Genomic DNA, 23554 nt, shown 5'->3' on the forward strand with positions numbered 1-23554 from the left:
CATAATGCGAGATCCACGAGGACCAAATTGCTTCAAATTTCTTCTTTGAATCCCTTTTCAGGTAAACATATTCCTCCAGTTTAACAAGTGCGTGCACCCTACTCACTACTTCCTGGCTAGTGGGGGCCAACTCATCTATCCAATGAAATGCTATGCACTTCCTTGCCTGGTATAATACTCTCATAATAGCCATTTTTTTTTCCAACATGGTCCTAGGCATTACCACAAGGCCTAATGAACAGATTAGCGGGTTAACCTCCAAGCTCACCTGAAAAACCCTATTGACAAGTTCCATCACCTCCATCCAATACCTCCTTAAGCCTGGGCAGTTCCACATTAAATGAATCAAGTTCGCACCCGATGCATTACAACGTGGACACTTATCATCCTCCCTATAGCCCATTTTCAATAGCAATGTAGGTGTTCTATAAACCCTATGTAGGAGAAACAGTTGAGAAATCCTAGAAGATTTGCTTAGCGACAACAGATCAGTGAGAATCCTCTCCCATTTCTCCTCCGTCAGGCCCTCAATATCCGTCTTCCATTTGTCATTCAATTGCAATGGATTGGACTTAACCACTTCCTCCCTGAGCGCGTTGTAATAAATGGATATTACCCCACTAGTGGTCCCTGCCCGTACAGTATACTCAAATATAGAGCACCTGGCTGCCTGCCGTATCTTCCCCCTCCTCTCCTGTGTCTGAATAGCATGCCTTAGCTGTAGATATACATAGAAGTATCTATGAGGGATACTAAATTCCTGCCTCAACACCTCGAAGCCTTTCAATGCCCCACCCAGAAACAATTGAGCCATCTTACCCAGTCCATACTGTTCCCACTGCTGCACTCCACTAACCTTATTCAGTTCAGGGTACATATGATTGGGCCATATAGGTGTGTGGGCAGTATACCACGTAATATCAATTTTTCTTTAGCTTTCCACCAAATTTTATGTATCATGGATAGCACAGGATATTGAGCGCCATGAGAACGAAAAGATCCATCCTCCAAAGCCGACAATAAGCAAGTGCGTAGTATTAGATGTTGAATGATACGACCTGAACTATTCAATCGGGATTCATCTCCCCATCCCCTGAGATGTTGTAGCTGAGCTGCAATATAGTAAGACCAGGGATCCGGCATCGCCAAGCCTCCCTGTGTTTTAAGTCTCTGCAGGGTTGAAAGTTTAATCCTCGGCACACCTCCCTTCCAAATTAAATCTCTGAAAATTGCATTAACAGTATTAAAGAACCTAAGCGGGATCCAAACCGGCGCATTATGGAGGAGATATAGAAGTTTCGGCATTAGTATCATTTTCAAGAGATTTGCCCGACCAATGACCGACAAAGGCAATTTGCTCCAGGCCTGTATTTTCTTTCGAAACTCACCTAGCATGGGCACTAAATTCAAACGTTCATAGTCACCTAAATTCATAGTAACCTACACTCCTAAATACTTTAGGGATGACACCACTTGCAGCCCTCCTGTATCAGGTAAAGACCTAACATTATTACTATCTAAGGGTAACAGGGCGGATTTTGACCAGTTGATGACCAATCCCTACATAGTCCCAAATTGATTAATGATTTCCATTGCGGCAGGAAGGGATCTCTCCCAATCATCCAAGAATAAAAGCAAGTCATCAGCGTACAACGCCACTTTTTCTGTTCTAGGTCCGTATTGGAGACCCTTGACCACAGCTGACATTCTTAAAGCCTCCGCCAAGGGCTCCACCGCCACCGCAAAAAGTAGTGACAGTGGACACCCTTGTCTCGTACCTCTAAAGAGCATAAATGGATCAGACAAATCGCCATTAACCCTCACAGCCGCTCTAGGGCATGCATATAGCAGTGGGACCCATGAAATAAACTCCGCTCCAAAATCCATTTTCTTGAGCACCAACCATAAATAACGCCATTCCACACTGTCAAACGCTTTGGCCGCATCTAGAGATGCGACCGCCGCGGTCGAGGTGTGGAAATGTGTCGCTTGAATATTCAGAAACAGGCGCCTGATATTGACCGCCGTCGACATATTGGGCATAAAGCCTGCTTGATCCTGACTTATTAAAGTAGTTATCACTGAATTCAGACGGTTCGCTAACACCTTTGCTAAGAGTTTAACATCAACTGGGAGTAAGGAAATGAGCCTATAGGATTCAGCTTCAAGTATATCTTTACCTGGTTTAGGCAGGAGGGCAATGAGTGCTTTATTCATGGAGTCAGGGAGCCGTCCCCGCTGCTTAGCCTCATTACAGACCTCAAGTAACTGGGGAAGCAGAATGTCAGAATAGCGTTTGTATACCTCAGCCGGCAAGCCATCCCTGCCCGGGGCCTTATTATTGGACATTGTTCCTAATGCAACTTCCAACTCCTGAACGGTAATTGGGCCATCCAGCAGCGCCTTATTTTCACTTGATAACGTGCCCAATTTTAGGGGTTGCAAGAACAGATCAATTTCTGTATCCAGAATGCGCAGCCGAGATTGATAAAGTGTGGAATAAAAGGAATACATGACCTGGAGCAAATGAGGCAGTTCCTTCTGGATAACACCATGTACATCCCTCAAGGCCGCAATGTATGTAGACTGCAACTGAGCCTTAGACACCAATGCCAAAAGTCTACCTGCTCTCTCCCCTTCCTCATAGAAGGTCTGTTTCTGAAAAAATTGTTTATTTTTTGCCTGCTCTAGTAACCTGTCATTTAGTTTCTGCTGGGCCTCCTTCCATTTATCCCTAGTCTCCTCCTGCGGTCTCAAAATATACTCCGCCTCCGTCCCCTCCACTTCCAAAATTAACTTCCTTCTACGCGCCCTAGATTCACTCTTCTTGTTATTAACTTCTGCAATAAGCAGACCCCTCAAAAACGCCTTCATAGTCTCCCACACCACCAACCTAGACGCGGACGGAAGATTAATCTGGAAGAATTCCGTAAGTCGTACACCAATTCCCCCAGCATCTGGCAGGAGAGGCAGCCAATAAGGATTAAACTTCCAACCCCCACCACCACATTTACGTGATGCACAAAAGTCAAGCACCGTTACCACCGGGGAGTGGTCTGAAACCCTGCGCGGCAAATACTGTATGTCCTCTATATACTGACCCATAAGAGCATTCCTAACAATGAGGTCAATTCTAGATAAGGAATTATAAGTGCTTGAGCAACAAGAAAATTGCTGCACAGACGGGTTTTTTAACCTCCAAAAATCCAGCATCATAGCCTCCTGCATCAAAACTCCAAAAGGTGACATTCCATTTGCTTGAGGAATTTGACCCACCCCCATCCTATCCAGATTGTAATCAAAGACATTATTAAAATCCCCCATTAATAAAACAGGAACGTCAGGCACATCTGCAATAAATTGCAATATATCTCTAAGCACCCCAGGTGAATACGGAACACAAGAACACAAGTAGTTGCATATATCACACAGTGTAAACATACATATCTCCCTTCTTTGTCCACCCTTTTAGTGATGCAAGAGAACGCAATTAATCTGTGTATCAGGAGACTCACCCCCCCTTGCATAGGACGAGAAAGTAGAATGATAGCATTGTCCTGCCCACTTAGGAGTAAGCAGTTGAATCTGGTCAGAGGTGAGATGAGTCTCCTGCACACAACAAATCAACGGCTGATGCTGATTCAAACAATCCATAACCGCTCGTTTTTTTATGACATCCTTAACCCCGCGCACATTCCAGCTAAGCACATTAACCCTCCCCACCATACTTGGATATCAAGAAATGTGCAAACACAGCATTCAGACTGCTAGCACCCGGTGAGCAGATACAGCAGCAGCTCATAGTATATGCAGACATTAGACCAATACCTTCATTTTCATATACAGTGTGTGCATTCAGGTGAAACATAACAACCTCCCCACTCCCTTCCCTGAAAAGTAACCCCCCAGTAACTAGTAAAAGCTAGTACTTAACACAGCGGCCACCTCAATAACGGGTCCCACTATATCACCTAAAGAAGGCCTGTGGGGAAAAAACACATTACCCGCTATTAAAGGCAGTCGAGTGCCCAAACTCTCTTCTCTTGTCTCAGGGAAAAAAGAGTTAATCATACCCAATAAAACAAAATGTGGGTATACAATCACTAGGCAGTGAGCTCATTAAACGGGTGCACAGAACCTCCCCTCTCCTTGCTCCTCGGACAAATATAAGTGAAAACAGAGTAAGTAATGGTTATACCGTTCACACTATACCTTTCAATGACATTACATCAGGATATCCATTCATATACCCTCATCCCACATAACAGCATTCCTGAGCACTCACACCCAGACACAACCAGGCCACATCAATCATACGACCTGATTCAGTAAACACAGCGGCGCCCCTCAATACATGGGTCATTCGTGGTCTGCTGCCAGCTGCCTCTCATGGCGATCTATCCACCTTGCCGCCTCTTTAGGATCCTCAAAAAAATGCGTGTTCCCCATTGCAGCGACCCACAACTTGGCCGGGTACATCATAGAGTAAGACACCCCTTGTGCCCTTAAACGCCTGTTCACATCCGAGAATTTGGCCCTCCGTTTCTGGACTTCTTGGGAATAGTCCGGGAAGAGTGCGACTTTATGGCCATCAACCGACAGATCAGGTTTATCCCGCGCTTTCCTCAGAATAATGTCCCGGTCTCTAAAATGCAGGATTTTGATCAGGACTGTCCTAGGTGGGGCACCTGGTGGCAACGGACGCGTAGGGACCCTGTGGGCCCTTTTCACAGCAAATAGAGGGGTTAAAACATCTGCGCCAAAGTTTTCCCTCAGCCAGGATTAAAAAAATTCAGACGGGTTTCCCCCTTCCACTTTCTCCGGTGCCCCCACCACACGCACATTATTCCGTCGGGATCGGTTTTCAAGATCATCCTGCTTCGCAGCAATAATGTCCAATCTCATGGAATAGTTCCTCACACTTGCGGTCAGAGGTGTCATGGCGTCCTCCATTTCTCCCATCCGGCCTTCCAAGGCAGTCGTGCGGTCGGCCAACTTTCGCACATCATGCCGCACTATGGAGACATCCTCCTTAATGGCCCCCACCTGCATGGTAAGGGTGTTAAGCGACTTGCCACATCTGGATATAGCCTGCATGACATCCTTCAAAGTAGGTTCCTCTATATCAGAATCAGGCGCTTCTAAGGGTAGGGAGTCACTCACAGTAGCCAGAGCGCCAAATCTGGCGAGCCTTGTGCTCGTCAACATTCTCACCTGAGTTAACAAGACGATTACTGAAATGATCTCAGCAGGTCCTTTAATGACAGCAATGAAATGCAGTGGAAAGGTTTTTTGGGGATTAAGTTAATTTTCAAGGCAAAGAAGGACTATGCAATTCATCTGATCACTCTTCATAACATTCTGGAGTATCTATCCTCAACTCTGCTGCCCGACTAATTCACCTCTCACCCTATTACTCCTCTGCCTCTCCCCTCTGCCAATCCCTTCACTGGCTCCCCATTGCCCAACAAATTCACTTCAAAGTACTAACAAATACATACAAGGCCATCCATAACCTGTCCCCTCCCTACATCTCTGAGCTACTTTCCCGATACACCCCCACACGCACTCTCCGATCCTCACAAGACCTCCTTCTCTCCTCTTATTGCCTCTTCCCACAATCGACTCCAAGATTTCTTCCGTGCATCCCCCATACTCTGGAACTCGCTACCCCAACATATCAGACTCTCACCTACAGTGGAATCCTTCAAAAGAAACCTGAAAACCCACCTCTTCAGACAAGCCTACAACCAGTGACCCTGCTGCCTCTATACAGCCATGACCAACTTAACCCGCACCTACTGTGTCCTTCTCCCATACCATGCAGATTCTAAGCCCTCACGGGCAGGGCCCTCTCTCCTTCTGTACCAGTTTGTAACTCATCTTGTTTATGATTAGTGCAATTGTCTGTATTCTGTTTGTGCACCCCTTATTATATGTACAGCGCTATGGAACGAATGGCGCTTTAATAATAAATAATAATATGCAAATTGCTATTATAAAAACTTAAGCAGCAATTTTTCCCATTTCCAATATTTATGTAATTCTCAAAACTTTTTGCCACGACTGTACATGGCCTCAGTTCTAAGGAGAAAGCATGTGGCTCAAATATGGATTTTTTTTTCCCTTTATTTCTTCCATGTATATTGCAAGATAGGTCTTCCATGTGTGACCTTGGCTGAAAAAGGACACTAGCCTTTTCCTGGCCCCTATAACAGTTCTGGTCTATCACGCGGGTATCTGACATCTTCACACTTTATGGTAGGGGTCTGGTTTCTTACTGATTTGTATTGCTGCAATCTCCAGCCTGGACAGACATGTGATGACCCCCTACAGCAATATAAAGGGAGGGGTTGCCTACTCCTAACAATAATTTTAATATCTGGATCACTCACCACAATGGGCTTTGGAAATTTTCTTAAAATTTAAAAATTGCTTCTAAAATAATAAGCCTACTAACATTCTAAAAAATAGAATGACATTTATAAAATTTTGCCAACATAAAGTAGATCTATGGTGAATGTAAATTAATAACTATTTTGAGGTTTCGCTGTCCATCTCAAAAGCAGAGAAATACAAATTTAGAAAATAACGAAATTTTCTAATTTTTCTGTAAATGTATTGTAGGAAGGAATAAGGGGCCAACGAGGTCCCTGGCCTCTGTGAGGTAAGAGCCTTTTTTCCTGAAGTGTCATTATTGCCTTGCAGTCTGACACTTCAGCTGTTTAGTATGGCAGCAAAGCCGATCTGGGACAGCTCTTACTGGGAGTAGCCAAAGTGCTGGGTGGGTGGCTACTCCCCACATTCCAGGCCGGGTCTTAGGAGGCACCATTAATCAGGTGTGGTGCATTATCCTCCATCTAACAGAAAAGCTGAGAAGTACTCTGTGCTGAGGACTGCAAACAGGTGTGTAGGCCGCTTGGAAGCCTAGCAGTGAACTTGTCTGTGGCTGAGCTAACCTGTCTACCAGAGCAAAACCCCACAGTATTTATTTATTTTTTCCATAAATAAAAGTGAAAAATGTCGACCCAGATTTACCACTAACATGAAGTTCAATATGTCATGAGAAAACTGTTTTAGAATCACTTGCTTAAAGGGGTTATCAGACTTAAATAAATCTATTCTAATTGCTTTTATTGTACACCAGTGAACGATTCTTAAAATCACTTTCATCACCTATCTATCACTATTTGGCCAGTTCAGTTCTGGGTCATGTGACCCCTGACGTCAGCAAGCTGGCTCTGCTGATGACGTTTTGTTTACAGCCTTTTCCCTGCTTGAGGGAGTGGCCAGGCTGTGTAAACGAGACGTCAGAGCCTCTGGTGCCCTCCCCCCTCCAGCTCTCCTCACTGCCTCGGCTCTGGTATGCGATCGCTCATGTGCAGTACATACCAGAGCCGAGGTGATCTCTTCTCCAGCAGCAGGGTATGTCATTCCCTCCTGCATTCACTGGGGCTAGAGGTGGCAGTTTGTAAACGTTCCCCTCTGCATCTGGGGATCATTATTACAGCCCTGGTCCCCCCCCCCCCCACTAGTACACATTGAACACCCCCTGGGAAATATAAATAAATTATTGGCCATCATCATCATCTGTATTCAGCTATATAAAATCCTTATCTGCCACCAATATATGTATTTATCTAAGCAATATCCATATTGAATATATATTTGAATAATATAGATATTGCTTAGATACAGATAATTCTAATGATATTTTCACACTAGCGGCAGGACGTAACCGACAGGCTGTTCACCGTGTCGGATCCGCCCTGCCGCTATTTGCCCGTGCCGCTGGACGAATCCGTTATTGCAATTCATTTCTAGCCGGATCCGCACCTGGATCAGTCTACAAATGCTGTCCGTTTTCACACTGATCCAGCAGGCACGCAGCTCTGACGACGGAGCTGCCTTGCGGATCCGGCGTTGCAAAATCAGATCCGTCCTTCCGGTCTGCGCATGAGCAGACCATGAAAACTGTGAAAAAGACTGCCAGAGGGATCCATCCATCCAGATGGCAAGCGGATAGGCGGATCCGCACCTGGATCCGTCTACAAATGCTGTCAGTTGTCACACTGAGGCTACATTCACACTTGCGTTCGGAGCGGATCCGTCTGATGTCTGCACAGACGGATCCGCTCCTATAATGCAAACGTTGGGATCTGTTCAGAACGGATCCGTTTGCATTATAGTTCAGAAAGAAAGTGTAAAAGTTAGTCAGATGGATCCGTCTAGACTTTACAATGAAAGTCAATGGGGGACGGATCCGTTTGAAATTGCACCATTGTGTCAACTTCAAACAGATCCGTCCCCATTGACTTACATTGTAAGTCTGGACGGATCCGTTTGGCTCCGCACGGCCAGGCGGACACCCGAACGCTGCAAGCTGCGTTTGGATGTCCGCCTGCTGAGCGGAACGGAGGCCAAGCGGAGCCATCCTGATGCATTCTGAGCGGATACGCATCCACTCAGAATGCATTGGGGCTGTACGGATCCATTCGGGGCCGCTTGTGATATCCTTCAAACGGAACCCACAAGCGGAACCCCGAACGCAAGTGTGAAAGTAGCCTGATCGGCGGATCCAGCAGGCACGCAGCTTCGACAACGGAGCTGCCTTGCGGATCTGGCATTGCAAAACAACTGAAGGATGGATCCGTCCTTCTGGTCTGCGCATGCACAAACCGGGAATACTGTGAAAAAGACTGACAGAGGGATCCATCCATCCGCATGACAAGCGGATAGACGGATCCGTTATTGCAATGCATTTCTAGACGGATCCGCAACTGGATCCGTCTACAAATGCTGTCAGTTGTCACACTGATCGGCGTATCCAGCAGGCACACAGCTCCGATGATGGAGCTGCCTTGCGGATCCGTCCTTCCGGTCTGCACATGCACAAACCGGGAATACTGTGAAAAAGACTGACAGAGGGATCCGTCCATCCGCATGACAAGTGTGTATTTTTTATTTTTTTTGCAAAGTGCAGAGCAGGGTGAAGGAAAGGTCAGGTTGTTCACGCCCAGAAATATTCATGAGGCAGAGCTCAGGCTTTGTCGGTACACGCCCCCTCAGCATGTACTTCAGCATGTAAACACGGCAATAACCGAACCATGAAAAGGTGGACATATGGGTTTTAACTTGATGAAATCTAGCTTAACCAAATTATATGTATATCCTGATGGATTTTTTTTTTTTGTTTTTTTTGTTTTTTTTTATTAACTCGGATAACCCCTTTAAGTAAAAGAATTCCAAAGATAAGGTTAAAATTGGCTGTGTCCTTAAGGGGTTATTAGCATAGAAAGAAATATATAAATTAGAAGTTTTACTGATTCTTTTCCCACAAAAATATATATATAATTCTGCCCAGCTCAGCGACGCATATATGCGTCATCTCGCGAGACGCAAGATTTCCTGTGAACGCGCGCACACAGGCGCGCGCGCGTGCGCGCTCACAGGAACAGAAGGTAAGAGAGTGGATCTCCAGCCTGCCAGCGGCGATCGCTCGCTGGCAGGCTGGAGATGTGATTTTTTTTAACCCCTAACAGGTATATTAGATGCTGTTTTGATAACAGCGTCTAATATACCTGCTACCTGGTCCTCTGGTGGTCCCTTTTGTTTGGATCGACCACCAGAGGACTCAGGCAGCTCACTAAAGTAGCACCAAACACCACTAAACTACACTACACCCCCCCCCCTGTCACTTATTAACCCTTTATGAACCACTGATCACCCCATATAGACTCCCTGATCACCCCCCTGTCATTGATCACCCCCCTGTAAGGTCCGTATGATTTTTACGTATCCACGGATACATGGATCGGATCCGCAAAACACATGCGGACGTCTGAATGGAGCCTTACAGGGGGTGATCAATGACAGAGGGGTGATCATCCATATAGACTCCCTGATCACCTCCGTCATTGATCACCCCCCTGTAAGGCTCCATTCAGACGTCCGTATGATTTTTACGGATCCACTGATACATGGATCGGATCCGCAAAGCACATGCGGACGTCTGAATGGAGCCTTACAGGGGGGTGATCAATGACAAGGTGGTGATCACGCATATAGACTTCCTGATCACTTCCCTGTCATTGATCACCCCCCCCTTCATTGATCACCCCCCTGTAAGGCTCCATTCAGACGTCCATATGATTTTTACGGATACATGGATCGGATCCGCAAAACACATACGGACGTCTGACTGGAGCCTTACAGGGGGGTGATCACCCATATAGACTCCCTGATCACCCCCCTGTCATTGATCACCCCCCTGTAAGGCTCCATTCAGACGTCCGTATGCGTTTTGCGTATCCGATCCATGTATCAGTGGATCCGTAAAAAATCATACGGACGTCTGAATGGAGCCTTACAGGGGGGTGATCAATGACAGGGGAGTGATCAATGACAGGGGGGTGATCACCCCATATAGACTCCCTGATCACCCCCCTGTCATTGATCACCCCCTGTAAGGCTCCATTCAGACATTTTTTTGGGCACAAGTTAGCGGAAATTTTTTGTTTGTTTTTGTTTTTGTTTTTTCTTACTAAGTCTCATATTCCACTAACTTATGTCAAAAAATAAAATCTCACATGAACTCACCATACCCCTCACGGAATCCAAATGCGTAAAATTTTTTAGACATTTATATTCCAGACTTCTTCTCACGCTTTAGGGCCCCTAAAATGCCAGGGCAGTATAAATACCCCACATGTGACCCCATTTCGGAAAGAAGACACCCCAAGGTATTCCGTGAGGGGCATATTGAGTCCATGAAAGATTTAAATTTTTGTCCCAAGTTAGCGGAAAGGGAGACTTTGTGAGAAAATACAAAAAAAATCAATTTCCGCTAACTTGTGCCAAAAAAAAAAAAATTCTAGGAACTCGCCATGCCCCTCACGGAATACCTTGGGGTGTCTTCTTTCCAAAATGGGGTCACATGTGGGGTATTTATACTGCCCTGGCATGTTAGGGGCCCGAAAGCGTGAGAAGAAGTCTGGGATCCAAATGTCTAAAAATGCCCTCCTAAAAGGAATTTGGGCCGCTTTGCGCATCTAGGCTGCAAAAAAGTGTCACACATGTGGTATCGCCGTACTCAGGAGAAGTTGGGGAATGTGTTTTGGGGTGTCATTTTACATATACCCATGCTGGGTGAGATAAATATCTTGGTCAAATGCCAACTTTGTATAAAAAAAATTGGAAAAGTTGTCTTTTGCCAAGATATTTACGGCGATACCAGATGTGTGACACTTTTTTGCACCCAAGGTGGGCAAAGGGGCACACATTCCAAAGTGCACCTTTCGGATTTCGCAGGCCATTTTTTACACATTTTGATTGCAAACTACTTCTCACACATATGGGCCCCTAAATTGCCAGGGCAGTATAACTACGCCACAAGTGACCCCATTTTGGAAAGAAGACACCCCAAGGTATTTAGTGAGCGGCATGGCGAGTTCCTAAAATTTTTTATTTTTTGTCGTAAGTTAGTGGAATATGAGACTTTGTAAGAAAAAAAAGAAAAGAAAAATCATCATTTTCCGCTAACTTGTGACAAAAAATAAAAAGTTCAATGAACTCACTATGCCCATCAGCGAATACCTTAGGGTGTCTACTTTCCGAAATGGGGTAATTTGTGGGGTTTTTCTACTGTCTGGGCATTGTAGAACCTCAGGAAACATGACAGGTGCTCAGAAAGTCAGAGCTGCTTCAAAAAGCGGAAATTCACATTTTTGTACCATAGTTTGTAAACGCTATAACTTTTACCCAAACCATTTTTTTTTTTTTGCCCAAACATTTTTTTTTTAATCAAAGACATGTAGAACAATAAATTTAGCGAAAAATTTATATATGGTTGTCGTTTTTTTTGCAAAATTTTACAGCTGAAAGTGAAAAATGTCATTTTTTTGCAAATAAATCATTAAATTTCGATTAATAACAAAAAAAGTAAAAATGTCAGCAGCAATAAAATACCACCAAATGAAAGCTCTATTAGTGGGAAGAAAAGGAGGTAAAATTCATTTGGGTGGTAAGTTGCATGACCGAGCAATAAACGGTGAAAGTAGTGTAGTGCAGAAGTGTAAAAAGTGGCCTGGTCATTAAGAGGATTTTAGCTAGCGGGGTAAAGTGGTTAAAACACCTTTCATTTATACTGTACTATACTATACTGACATTGTGCAAAAAATACGCAACATGAACTTGAATCCAGCCTTCAAAGGGTTTACAGGCAGGCGACTTACTGACATCCGCCATACATGTATGGCAGAGGTCGGAACTTTGAAGATGGTGCTTTCTCAGGAGCTCAGTGGGTGCCATAGCCTGCTGTTTTATACAGTAGACACACAGTCTTTGATCAGAAATAATGCCAATAAATTAGTTTAACCTCTCAGATGCCATGGTGAATTGTGACCACGGGATCTGAGCAGTCAAATATTGGGAGCTCTGTGCTCCCAGTGTCCGAATTGCTCCCAAACGGCAAGATCTCAGGAGTTTCAGAAGTTTCGCCTCCCCCAAAAAATAAATAAGTGATCAAAAAGTCATACACACGCCAAAATGTTATCTCTGAAAAATACAAATTGCTCCACCAAAAAAGAGCCCTCAAAGTGCTTGTAAAATTTAGTGTTGCAAAGAAACATGTTAAGTATTAAAAGACCAGAAAAACTATAAAAATATGGTATCTCTTGTACTGACCCATAGAATTAAGATTTTGTTTCCAGCTTCCCACTATATTGTATGCAAAACAAGCCTGCATATATCTATGTGAACGGAAAAAGTTAAACTTTCCCGGAAAGTAGGGATTAAAACAAATAAATTGTCGGGAAGGGGTTAAAGCCTACCTACACTTTTAGATAACGTTTCAGGAAAAGCAATTATGTTTGTGTACATAGGTAATGGCACTATTTCTGACTATTATATGACTTGTATTTGAATGGCAGCCATGTAATGGTAGCTTACAGACTCATTGCGCAGTAGGTTGCCAAGCCACACCCACATGGAGCAGTCAGTGGCCGTACACATTGCAGTAAAACTGAGTAGCTCTTGGCTGCTGCAGGTGGGCGTAGGTTGTTCACGTGGCCAGCCACACCATTGGGCCATACTTTACATTTCCCATTATATAATTGTGTTCCATTGTTAATGGAGCTTTGATTATATTAATATTATATATTAATAATTTAGATTACGTGTATTAGTAACGGTGAGATTTTATTTTTATTTTATTTTTTTCCAGGATTGGCAGGAGCTCTGGGTGGACGATGCTATCTGGCGCCTGCTGTTCTCCATGATCTTGTTTGTTATAATGGTCCTGTGGAGACCATCTGCAAACAATCAGAGGTGTGTATTGCTCAACAGATTATAGGGGCAGGTGCCACTGTCACTTTATCTTTCACCAGTTTTATGGCGTCCTAACTAAGGGCAACATAAACAAGTGACAGATCCCTTTAGCAAAATGCTGGGTCACTTCTATGATTGAGTCCCAAACATTCATGAGCTCCTGGCTTTCCCCGCCCATTTGCTGCTGATTCAGTTGGAAAAAAACTGTCAGTCAGAGGCAGGTGGGCGGGGAGAGCCGTGAGCTCATGAATATGGGGACTCAATTTCATGTGCTGGAGATGTTAGGGTATAAAAGTGAGGACAACAGAAAACTGGTGACTGATTCCCTTTAAAGAGGACCCATAACCTTTCCTGACATGTCAGTTTATTTGTATTCCCCATGTAATAACAAAACTGGAGCAACTTTTCTTTTCACTCTGTGTTGTGGTATCCCTTTATTATGCCTGCTAGAGGTTATGAATGAAATTCCAGCAGATTGCAGTGAAGATCCAAATGGATGTTACCAGTTGGGGAGGGGGAGGGTATTTGAACAGTGTGGCAGGGAAACACGCTCAACTGGAGGCACCAAAAAATTAATCTACTAACTGACGATGTTTTAATCATCATAGTTCCACCGGACACTGTGTAGTTGTGACCTTTTCCCTCAAAAACTCTACAGTTAGTAAGTACTCAATAAGTGTACTTTTGAGTGTCGCTGCCAACATATGGCTAGAAAAAAAGAAAAAAAATGATGGCTCTGGGAAAGCAGGAAGTGAAAATTGTTAATGCAAAAACTGAAAAAAACGCAGGGTCTTGAAGGGATTAAATATTCTTTAAAATAAAATGTCTGGTAAACATCAGAGTGACAGTGGACGGGGTCATGAAATGAATTGAAAGGTGGGGTCATGAAATGAAAGGCTCATGCGACTTCATGCACAAGTGAAAATGTAGGTGGCTGTAGTAGTGCAAGCTGCAGCACAGTTAGCACCAGCTGTTTGGCCAGTAGTAGTAACAGGCCTCAGTTCTCCCTCACTTCTGCTAGGTGACAGATACTTATTTTGGAGGAAAAGGATGGTATTGTGGACTCCATGGCTTAGTCATCATCTCAGCCACAACAGTATAATGTTGATGTCACCTCTGTGTCTGACACCAAGCTTTTGAGCCAGGTTCTACTGCTGCTCCTTTTTGCAGACCCTAAGTAGAATTTCATCCACATCATCTTTGTCTTCACTGCCACCCTCCTTGTGAGGATCTTTTTTTTTTTTTTCTTTTTTTTTATTATAAGAGACAACACCCCTGGTGCTATGGAAGATATTCAAGATAGTCTTCAAGTTGATGAGTTGTGTGAGAACAATTAACATTTGGACTGCCATGAGGAGGAGGTTCAAGCAGAGGACATGATGATGGAAATGCATAGCTGTGTCGGTGATAGTGGTGCCACTTGTAACCAAGGTGATGGCAGTAGGGGCACTTGCATATCACAGTCTGAGAAAAGAGGAGGATGACGACTATGATGATGACTGTATGTTGGACCTAAATAAGTATCCTGGCTTTAAGAAAGTGTTGACCATATCCTACGCAACTAAGCCTTTCTTATGTGGCCAAGCGGTCTGTACCGCTCAGTCTGAAACATTTTTCACTCTCTGGAATTCCTTCCATCTTGAATATGCTGGAGCATCTGTACAAGCAGCATAAAGTGGTTAGTGATTACATCATGCATCAGAATACCACAGCTGGAGGTGTTATTTTGAGCAACTGGAAGAAGGGGGCAGTTGGTGCAGGGTGTCAAGGAGTTTTCACACGCAAAACTAGGGGATGAGGCTGAGCATAGTTATGGCACACATGGTGATAATGATGGTGGCGACATTATAACCAACTATTGCAGTGCAGGGCGGAACCTGAAACAGCTGGATCCTTAGGTGTGCTGGCATGCCGCATGCTTCATTGCTTACATGCAAACAAGCGTATTGTTGGCTTCCAGCAAAATTGAAAGCCATGACTTTAGACCATCGCTATCATGAGGCCTCTCTCTTCAATGTGTCCGCTGTCCACGTTCTGCAGACAAGTTGTAGAACATGTTCGTATGTCTGTTCTACAAAATGCTGACCACAAATCCATTGAATACAAATGGTCCACAAATAAAATGCAAGCGGCACACAGACCGAATTCATATTTTGCGGATCTGAGATTAGCAGACCTAAGCTATTCAGGCATGCTGGGAGTTGTAGTTTTGCAACAGCTGGAGGGCCGCACTTTGGACATGCCTGTTGTAAAGGATATTTACTGAGGAAAACGGGGGTGGGGGGGGGGGGGTGTTGCATGATTTATTTATTTTTTTAACTAGTTTCCAGCACTTTTTAAAACTATTTCTCTTTCTTTATTTAGTGCTATTTCTTTAGAGGGGAGCCTGAGCCCTGATTGCTCAGCTAATACACGCAATAAAATATATAAATGAGAGGGGCACACCTACATCCAGAAATCACATAGAACACTAGCCAGTATATTGCTATAGGCAGTTTATTAATATGTTATATATATATATATATATATATATATATATATCAGATAAAAGGTACCTCAATTATTCACACTAATATAATAACATAGTACATAAGGCCGAAAAAAGACATTTGTCCATCCAGTTCGGCCTGGAAAAAAAGAAAAAAGCAACTCAAGCTCCATGGCTTTGACGTTTTAGGTGGCTCTAATGGGCTCCAATTGATGCTGTGTGGTGTCCCGTGGTGTGAAAGGTGCGGTAGTGTGTGATATGCAGGTGTGTGAGGTGCTGGCTTGCAGTCCGAATGCTTGCTTGAAGGCATCACCGGGTGTGAAGGAAGAGTGTGACAGGGCACAGAGTGAGGCTTTATTGTAGGGGTGGTCATAGAGCTGAACTTGGTCTATTTATGGAGATGGTCGACCCATTCACGTAGACCCAAGGGAATCAAAAGACTTAATCCGGTGTGAAGGTGGACGGACACACACCGAGTCGCTTCCCAAGCCAATATCTGCTGTGGCTTTATTAAGAAGGACTAAGGAAGGAATTCAGCACCTTGTTGAAGTTCTGCCCTTGATACAGGTCATTGGCCTCGAATGTCTCCAGGTTAAAGTGGCTGCAGCCCTTCAGGAACTCCCTGATGTTGCCCAGGCACTCGGCCCCGGTGCGCGGCTCCGGGTACACCTGCGGGCAGAGACAGACAGCGGGTCACAGCACTGACGTTAGCCGGGCACGGAGGCTCCTCACCTACTACTACTATGGGTCTGCTGTCCTCAAACCACCAGGAAGCGAATCCCAGATCAGGAAATGACGTGCGGCGCAGGGAAGACTGATGATGGTCAAACTGAAAAGTTAATATTGCACACAGTGATAGTGAACAACATTCCTGTGGGTAATCAAAGTTCCTGAATCACAGCTGCAAATTAGCAGATGGAGTCACGATGTTTGTCAGCGCTAAGTTTGCAGTTACTTGATATGAAAGGTTCCAATATAACCGGTTATTTATGGATAGTTATAGTGTCCTTTCAATTTGCTGAATAGGTCTCTTCACAATTGTAGCATTGCTACTACACCGTAGTTTATTTCCACGTGTTTGCAGCACAGATGGTCTTACCTCTCGCCGGTCTTTTATGGTGAGTAGAAAAAGGCTTTGAGATTATGAAACAGTCCGCTTTGTCGCCAGGAGTCAATGGATAATTTGGCTTTCTTTGATATCCGGCGTTACTCTGTGTCTATTTGCTCTAGACACTGGCAGGACTTTTGTTTCTTCGTATAAGATCGAGGCGGTGCGCAGGTTGTATGGCACCACCTTATCTCAAAGCCTAATCTCAAAGCCTTTTTCTACTCACCATAAAAGACCGACGAGAGGTAAGACCATCTGTGCTGCAAACACGTGGGACGCCACGCTAAGCACGAGTATCTGGGCACTCCACGGCTTCAAAAAAATTCTATGTGATTTCTGGATGTAGGTGTGCCCCTCTCATTTATATATTTAATTTGGTCCTTTTTTTAAAAATATTTAGGTTATCTTTTTAGGGGGAGCACCCAATCCTTTTTACCTGGAGGGTGAGCCATCCCAATTTACCTTACTAATACGCGCAATACTTCTGTATGTAAGAGTATGTCCAGACAGCATTTTTTGCAGCTTTAAAATACACCGTTGATTTCAAGAGAAAGGAGTATTTGTTTGTGTTTTGCAAGCCGGCTGATTTCCAGAAGGACAACAAAGGACAAAATTTCCAGAAGGACAACAAAGAGTTGGAGGTTGTTTCATGAGCCTAATGAATCAAATGAAGAGTTTAAATAAGGCGTATTGTGCAAACCATCCTTCAGCGGTCAATGTCCTTACCCAGCACAGTGAAGAGCTTGGAGTTTAGTATGGGTTGTCACCCTGAGGTGAAGTTGGATGCTAAACTTATAAATTTCCAAAGAGGAACAGCGTTTTATCATACACTCATTGTGGGCAAAAAGTATTCCGGGAGCACTAATTAATCTCCACATGTGTTCTCAGTATGGGGATAAAGTTCTCTTTCATAGATAACTTGGCCATTATTACGAAGGTGACAATTTGCTGCAAAAAATAGTCAATGGCGGTGAAACATGGGTTCAGCATTGCGAGATGGATATGGTAGCATCATTTATCTCCTGTAGCAAAGAAATTTAAGACTCAACCATTGGCAAGAAACTTGATGACCATCTTCTGAGACTCTCAAGGGCCTATTCTCTCACAAGAATGTGAGATCAGGATGGCTTTCTTCTGGAGTCTTGTAACCAGAATCCACTTTCACTAGACAAAGTAGTGCCTTTTCCTTCTCGAGTAAATAACTCTGAACTAAAGAACTATGGTGGTGGTACCTCTGCTAGAAGAATATGGGCAATTCAAGCTCTATCTTGTAGACCTTCTTATCTTAAAATTCTGGACGATAGAATTGTGCTGAAACATGAACCTTCTTTTTTGCCCAAAGTATTTTCCAAATTTCACTGCCAGCAGGAGATATTATTGCCCACCTTTTATCCAAGTCGGCAGGCATGAAGAAGTTTCACAATTTGGATGTTTGAAGATCTGTCCTATCATATCTAGAGGTCACTAAACAATTGAGGAAGTCAGATCATCTACTAGTTCAGTACTCAGGGCAGAATAGAGGTCAAGGGGCCTCAAAAACTGCAATTTCTTGCTGGATAAAGAAAAAGGAGTCTCTCCACTTTTAAATCTGAGAGCGCATTCAACTAGGGTAGTGTCAACTTCATGGGCAGAAGGTGCCTCTGCATCTTTAACCCAGATTAACCAGGCTGCGACCTGGTCCAGTCCATCCACTTTCTTTAAACACTACAGACTTGATGTTATAGCTAACAGGGACTTGTCCTTTGGACGGCGGCAGTCCCTTCCTAGTATTGTTTTCTTTGTTAATCCTCCTGTTTAGTGCCGTTGTGGAGGCGTATGGAAAATCCAATTTCCGGTAAAGAGTAATTATCTTCTTTTGCTGATGGAATTTAAAAGTTTATGATCCTGGGAAAATGCATTGCAATTGAAGGTGACTATTTAGGAAAGTAAAGTAATGTGTATTTGTTTTTGAAATTCTTAATAAAGATTAGCACCACTTCTGTATTTTGGACCAAGTCTTGTTTTTTGCTTAGGCTATGTGCACACTGCCAGATTTGTCATAGCAATGGGTAATTCCTGATGAAGCGATTTTTCCATTTTATTTACCCCCTCCCTTTCTGGAACTTTTATTTTTCTGTTCGCATAGCTGTATGAGGACTTGTTTTTTTTGTGGGAAAAGTTGCACTTTCTAATAGCAGCATGAGTGAAGGCTCTTCTGTAGTTTTTATTGATACCATTTTGGAGTGTGTAAATATTTTTATATTTTATTAGTACAGGTGTTTGGAACAATGTTTTTTTAAATTAATTTTTAATATGGGGAAAAGGGTGTGATCCTGGTGTTTTTATATATTTTCTGTTTTTACATTTTAAAAATTTGCACACATTTTAAGTCCTCCTAGGGGACTTCAACATGACATTGTCTGACCATAGACTGCATTGAATTACTGTTGCAGCCTATGGGAGAATAATACATTCCTGTCAAGCCCTGCAAATGTTATGACAGGCCTCATAGGCTGCCATAGCAAACAAGTGGCTTGGACTAGCAGTTCAGTTCCTGGGAGCACAGAATTGCCAACTGGGTGTTACTAAATAGGGGTGTGTTTTTGCCTAATATAGTCCATTCAGTGCTGCCAATGTTAGACTGTGCAGGGACACACCTCAATGTGGTAACATCCAGTTGACAATTCATTCATATCCTAGCGATATGCCACATTGTCTATGATGAGACAACCCCTTTAAGGAATTGATACCTTCCACTATTTTGTAGCCCGTCAGTTTTTATCCTCAACCCCATAAGCTTTTCTAGCTGCCTTGTCAGAAATCTCTGCCCAGTGTTATACTTTGTATAATTGCCTTTATCCCTCATTAGTTTTGTTTTCTGCTCTAGGTTTGCGTTTTCACCACTTAATGAAGAAGATGATGATGATGACGATGAACAGAAAGAACCTATGCTGAAAGAGAGCTTTGGTATGGAACTCATGTAAAATGATAATCATATAGTCACACACATACTTGCCAATATGAATGTTAACTAAACAGCCGATTTCCACATTTTTTGTTATTTACAATGTCTGCTACCTTTTAAAACTTTCAAAGTTGCACAATATGTTAACCCCTTCCAGACATGTGATGTACTGTTATGTCACAGTGGGAAGTGAGGTACGGCAAATTGATGTCATGCTGATCAGACAGGCACAGAAGCTGTTCGCATCTGATCAGTGCAGGGGCCTATCTGTATCCACCAGCATCACTGGGTCTCATAGGCACACTGTCAGTGTGAAACTAACAGTTTCAATGTGGTACAATACAGCATGTTTTTTAATGCATTAAAACAGAGATCAGACCCTGAAATGTTGAAGTCCCATAGTGGGACAAAAAAAAAAGTACAAAAAAGTATGTAATTAAAAAAAAAAAAAGTTTGCAATAAAAAAAGTGCCCTTTTTCCTTCATCAAGCCAAAAAAATACATATTAGGTATCGATGCATGCATAACGACTTTCCTGAGCTACCAGAACAGCGTTTTTTTTTTTGTCCCCTTGCCTCAAAAAAAGCGAGATATCGAGCCGTAAAAAAAAATCATATGTACGCCAAAATAGTCACCTTATCGTAGATTCAAAAATGGGGTCACCTTTTGAGAGTTTCCACCATAGGGGTGTATCACAGGGGTCTTTAAATGTGACATGGCACCTGAATATTATCCCAGTGAAATCTGCCCTCCAAAATCCATAAGTTGCTCCTTCCCTTCGGAGCTCTGCCATGTGCCCATACAGCAGTTTACGACCACTTAACCTGCAGAATCGGGGTAATAAGTATTGAGTTTGGTTTGGCTGTTAACCCTTGTTGTCTTTCAGTAAAAATTGGTTAAAATGGAAAATCTGCAAATAAAAAAAGTGAAATTTCTCTTCTATAACTTGAGGGATGCAATTTCTAAAATTGGGTAATTTATGGGTGGTTTCTATTATGTAAGCCCCACAAAGTCACTTTATAACTAAATTGGTCAATAAGGGTACTTTCACACTAGCGGCAGGACGGATCCAAAAGGCTGTTCACCCTGTCGGATCAGTCCTGCCGCTATTTCACCGTGCCGCTCCGTCCCTATTGACTATAATGGGGACAGGGGCGGAGCTCCGGCTCAGCACGGCAGTGCGCGGTGAGAGGCCGCCGGACTAAAAAGTTGGAAATGCAGTACTGCTGTGCTGCGCCGGACTTCCGTCCCATCCCCATTATAGTCAATGGGGACGGAGCAGCAGTCCAACTGCACGGCGAAATAGCAGCAGGACGGATCCGACAGGGTGAACAGCCTGTCGAATCAGCCCTGCCGCTAGTGTGAAAGTAGCCTTAAAAAGGAATAACATTTTTTAAATTGTATCTAAAATTCTAATCCATCTAACATCCCAAAAAATTAAATTACATTTACATACAAAGTGATGCCAACATAAAGTAGACATATTGATTGTCTAATGAACATAAAAGGGTAACATCCGTCACATCTATATTTTTTGTAACAAAAAATCTCCAGTGTCGCGCAAACAGTCTGGTAATCTACGTACTATTTCTTGCATATAACTATCAACGTATACTGCCAAAGGATGCAACAACGATTTGATTCCCGAGACAATAGGACATCCCAGGGGAAATGTCAGATCCTTGTGCACCTTTGGCAGTAGATATAAGACTCGAACACAGGGATAATCCTTTCTAGTGCTTTATTCTGTATATAATTTATAATGCTTTCAGCCGACGCTTTTTCCAATGTCTCATCAATTCCTTTTTTGAACTGGAAAGTAGGGTCCCCTTTTAATTTACAGTACACCTGTTCATTAGACTTTTATTTATTACCGCTGTTGCTCCCCCTTTATCTGCCTTTTTCATTATTATAGACCTGTCATTTGTTAATAATATAATGGCTTTTCTTTCTTCCTCTGTAAGGTTAGGTCTATGCGTGTTCTGATATTGTTCCCATTTTTTTTAAATGTCACTAGTAACCAGTTGTTGAAATGATTGTAACATATGTGAATCCACCTCAGGATCATACCAGCAGTGGGTTCTCAATTTTGATGAAACATCAGACTCGCGCATAGTTCTTGCTCTCCCTTCACCAAAACAATGCATTAAAACGGAGCTCCGGCACAGCGGGAAAATGTATAAAAATCAACCAATAAATTTAAATGACTCCTGGTTATACGTAGGAACTAAACCCAAACTTTTTTCCAAGACTGACAATTCACCTGTCATCACTGTCCTAGAGAAAATTTTAACCGTAAGTCCGTTTGTTGTTTTTGGACTTCAATTCTTTGTCTTTCTCCTCTTGCCTTTATTCTTTTGTTTGTAGAACCACTGCTGCCTATGTCTGTGTCCTCTGAAGATGCCTCTGTTACTGAAAAATCTGAGTTATTTCTTATATATTTGAAAGATCGCAGTTTCATACCTCCTGTTTCACTCAGACAGGTCTCAGCTGAAGTTGATCCACCTGTAATTGGCAGTTTTTGTTTCCTCCTTTCTTCGAGTTATGTATACAGCCTATTATGTAGATAATCTTGGGTGTCCCATTTCGATAGAGATAAAAAATTTAAAATAAATCTAATACTTGGATCTTTTTTATGTGCATTTACAATGGACATTTGCAAGGGGTGGATCGTTAATAACATCAGACCAAAAGAATGTCTTTTACAAAGAGCATACCACTTCTGTAACATTCCTATGTTAGGGGGTATCTCACATGTGATAGCATGTGCATTATCTATATGTTGAAATGCCCTTGTGGTAAGGTTTATGTAGGTCAGACGACGATACCAATTAAAGGGGTTTCCAAAGTCTAAAACATGCCTCCCAATATCCAGGTCCCTTATATAGATTATATTTACCCCGTGCATGGCTGCCGCTGCATCTCCCTGTCCGGCAGATCAAAACATCTGGCGAGCAGCCAATAGCAGGTCGTGACAGAGACAAACCTCCCTAGAGTCAACCACAATGCTACTGAGACTCATCCCCGCAGGGCTGGCCAACCTGTGGCTCTCCAGCTGTTGTAAAACTACAACTCCCACCATGCTTTGCTGTATGCAGTCTGGGCATGCTGGGAGTTGTAGTTTTGCAACAGCTGAAGAGCCTCAGGTTGGCCATCCCTGCATCCCCGGGACTGTGAGACAGTGTAATACAGCTCTCCCAGATTTTCCTGAGCAGATAATCTCAGGGAGAGATTACTTTTATTTTTCCCGCCTAATCCTTATGCTCTCCTAGGCGATAAACACCACCAGCATTTATGTGTTTGGGGTAGTGAAACAATTTACAACTAAAAAAGTCTGTGGATATAGTTTGCAACGCAAATCGGAGCAAATGGGAAATAGGAATCTCAGAAGGACTTATACAAAGCTTCTCACCAGGTTTACAGTACCTCTGTATTGAAAGAACAGACAACATACCACATAAACAAGTAAAACCCCAGACATGATTACATTTGCAAGGTAGAGTGTCTTGGTAGGAAACAGGGAGCCCTGTACTCCTGCCTACTTGCACAATCTGCAATAACCGAAAGCCCGCAACTGGATGGCAGCCCTTTCCTATATATGTGCTGGGCCCGAATCAGGGAGTGGAAAACAGGAGAACAAAATAAGGCTACTTTTACACTAGCGTTCCTATTTTCCGGTATTGAGATCC

At 43.3% G+C, this 23554-nt stretch overlaps 1 protein-coding gene across 2 annotated transcripts in view; it reads left to right on the forward strand.

The window, feature by feature from the left end:
- The window catches only part of TMEM87A (transmembrane protein 87A), a 260059-nt gene that overhangs the window by 174779 nt on the left and 61726 nt on the right, over window positions 1-23554 (forward strand). For both annotated transcript variants that reach the window (XM_044271690.1, XM_044271691.1), the window contains exons 15-16: window positions 13223-13326; window positions 19789-19868. In XM_044271690.1, coding sequence (XP_044127625.1) covers window positions 13223-13326; window positions 19789-19868 — 184 coding nt within the window. The remainder of the gene's footprint in view (window positions 1-13222; window positions 13327-19788; window positions 19869-23554) is intronic.

This window comes from Bufo gargarizans, chromosome 11 (genome assembly GCF_014858855.1).
Source record: "Bufo gargarizans isolate SCDJY-AF-19 chromosome 11, ASM1485885v1, whole genome shotgun sequence".
NCBI lineage: Eukaryota > Metazoa > Chordata > Amphibia > Anura > Bufonidae > Bufo > Bufo gargarizans.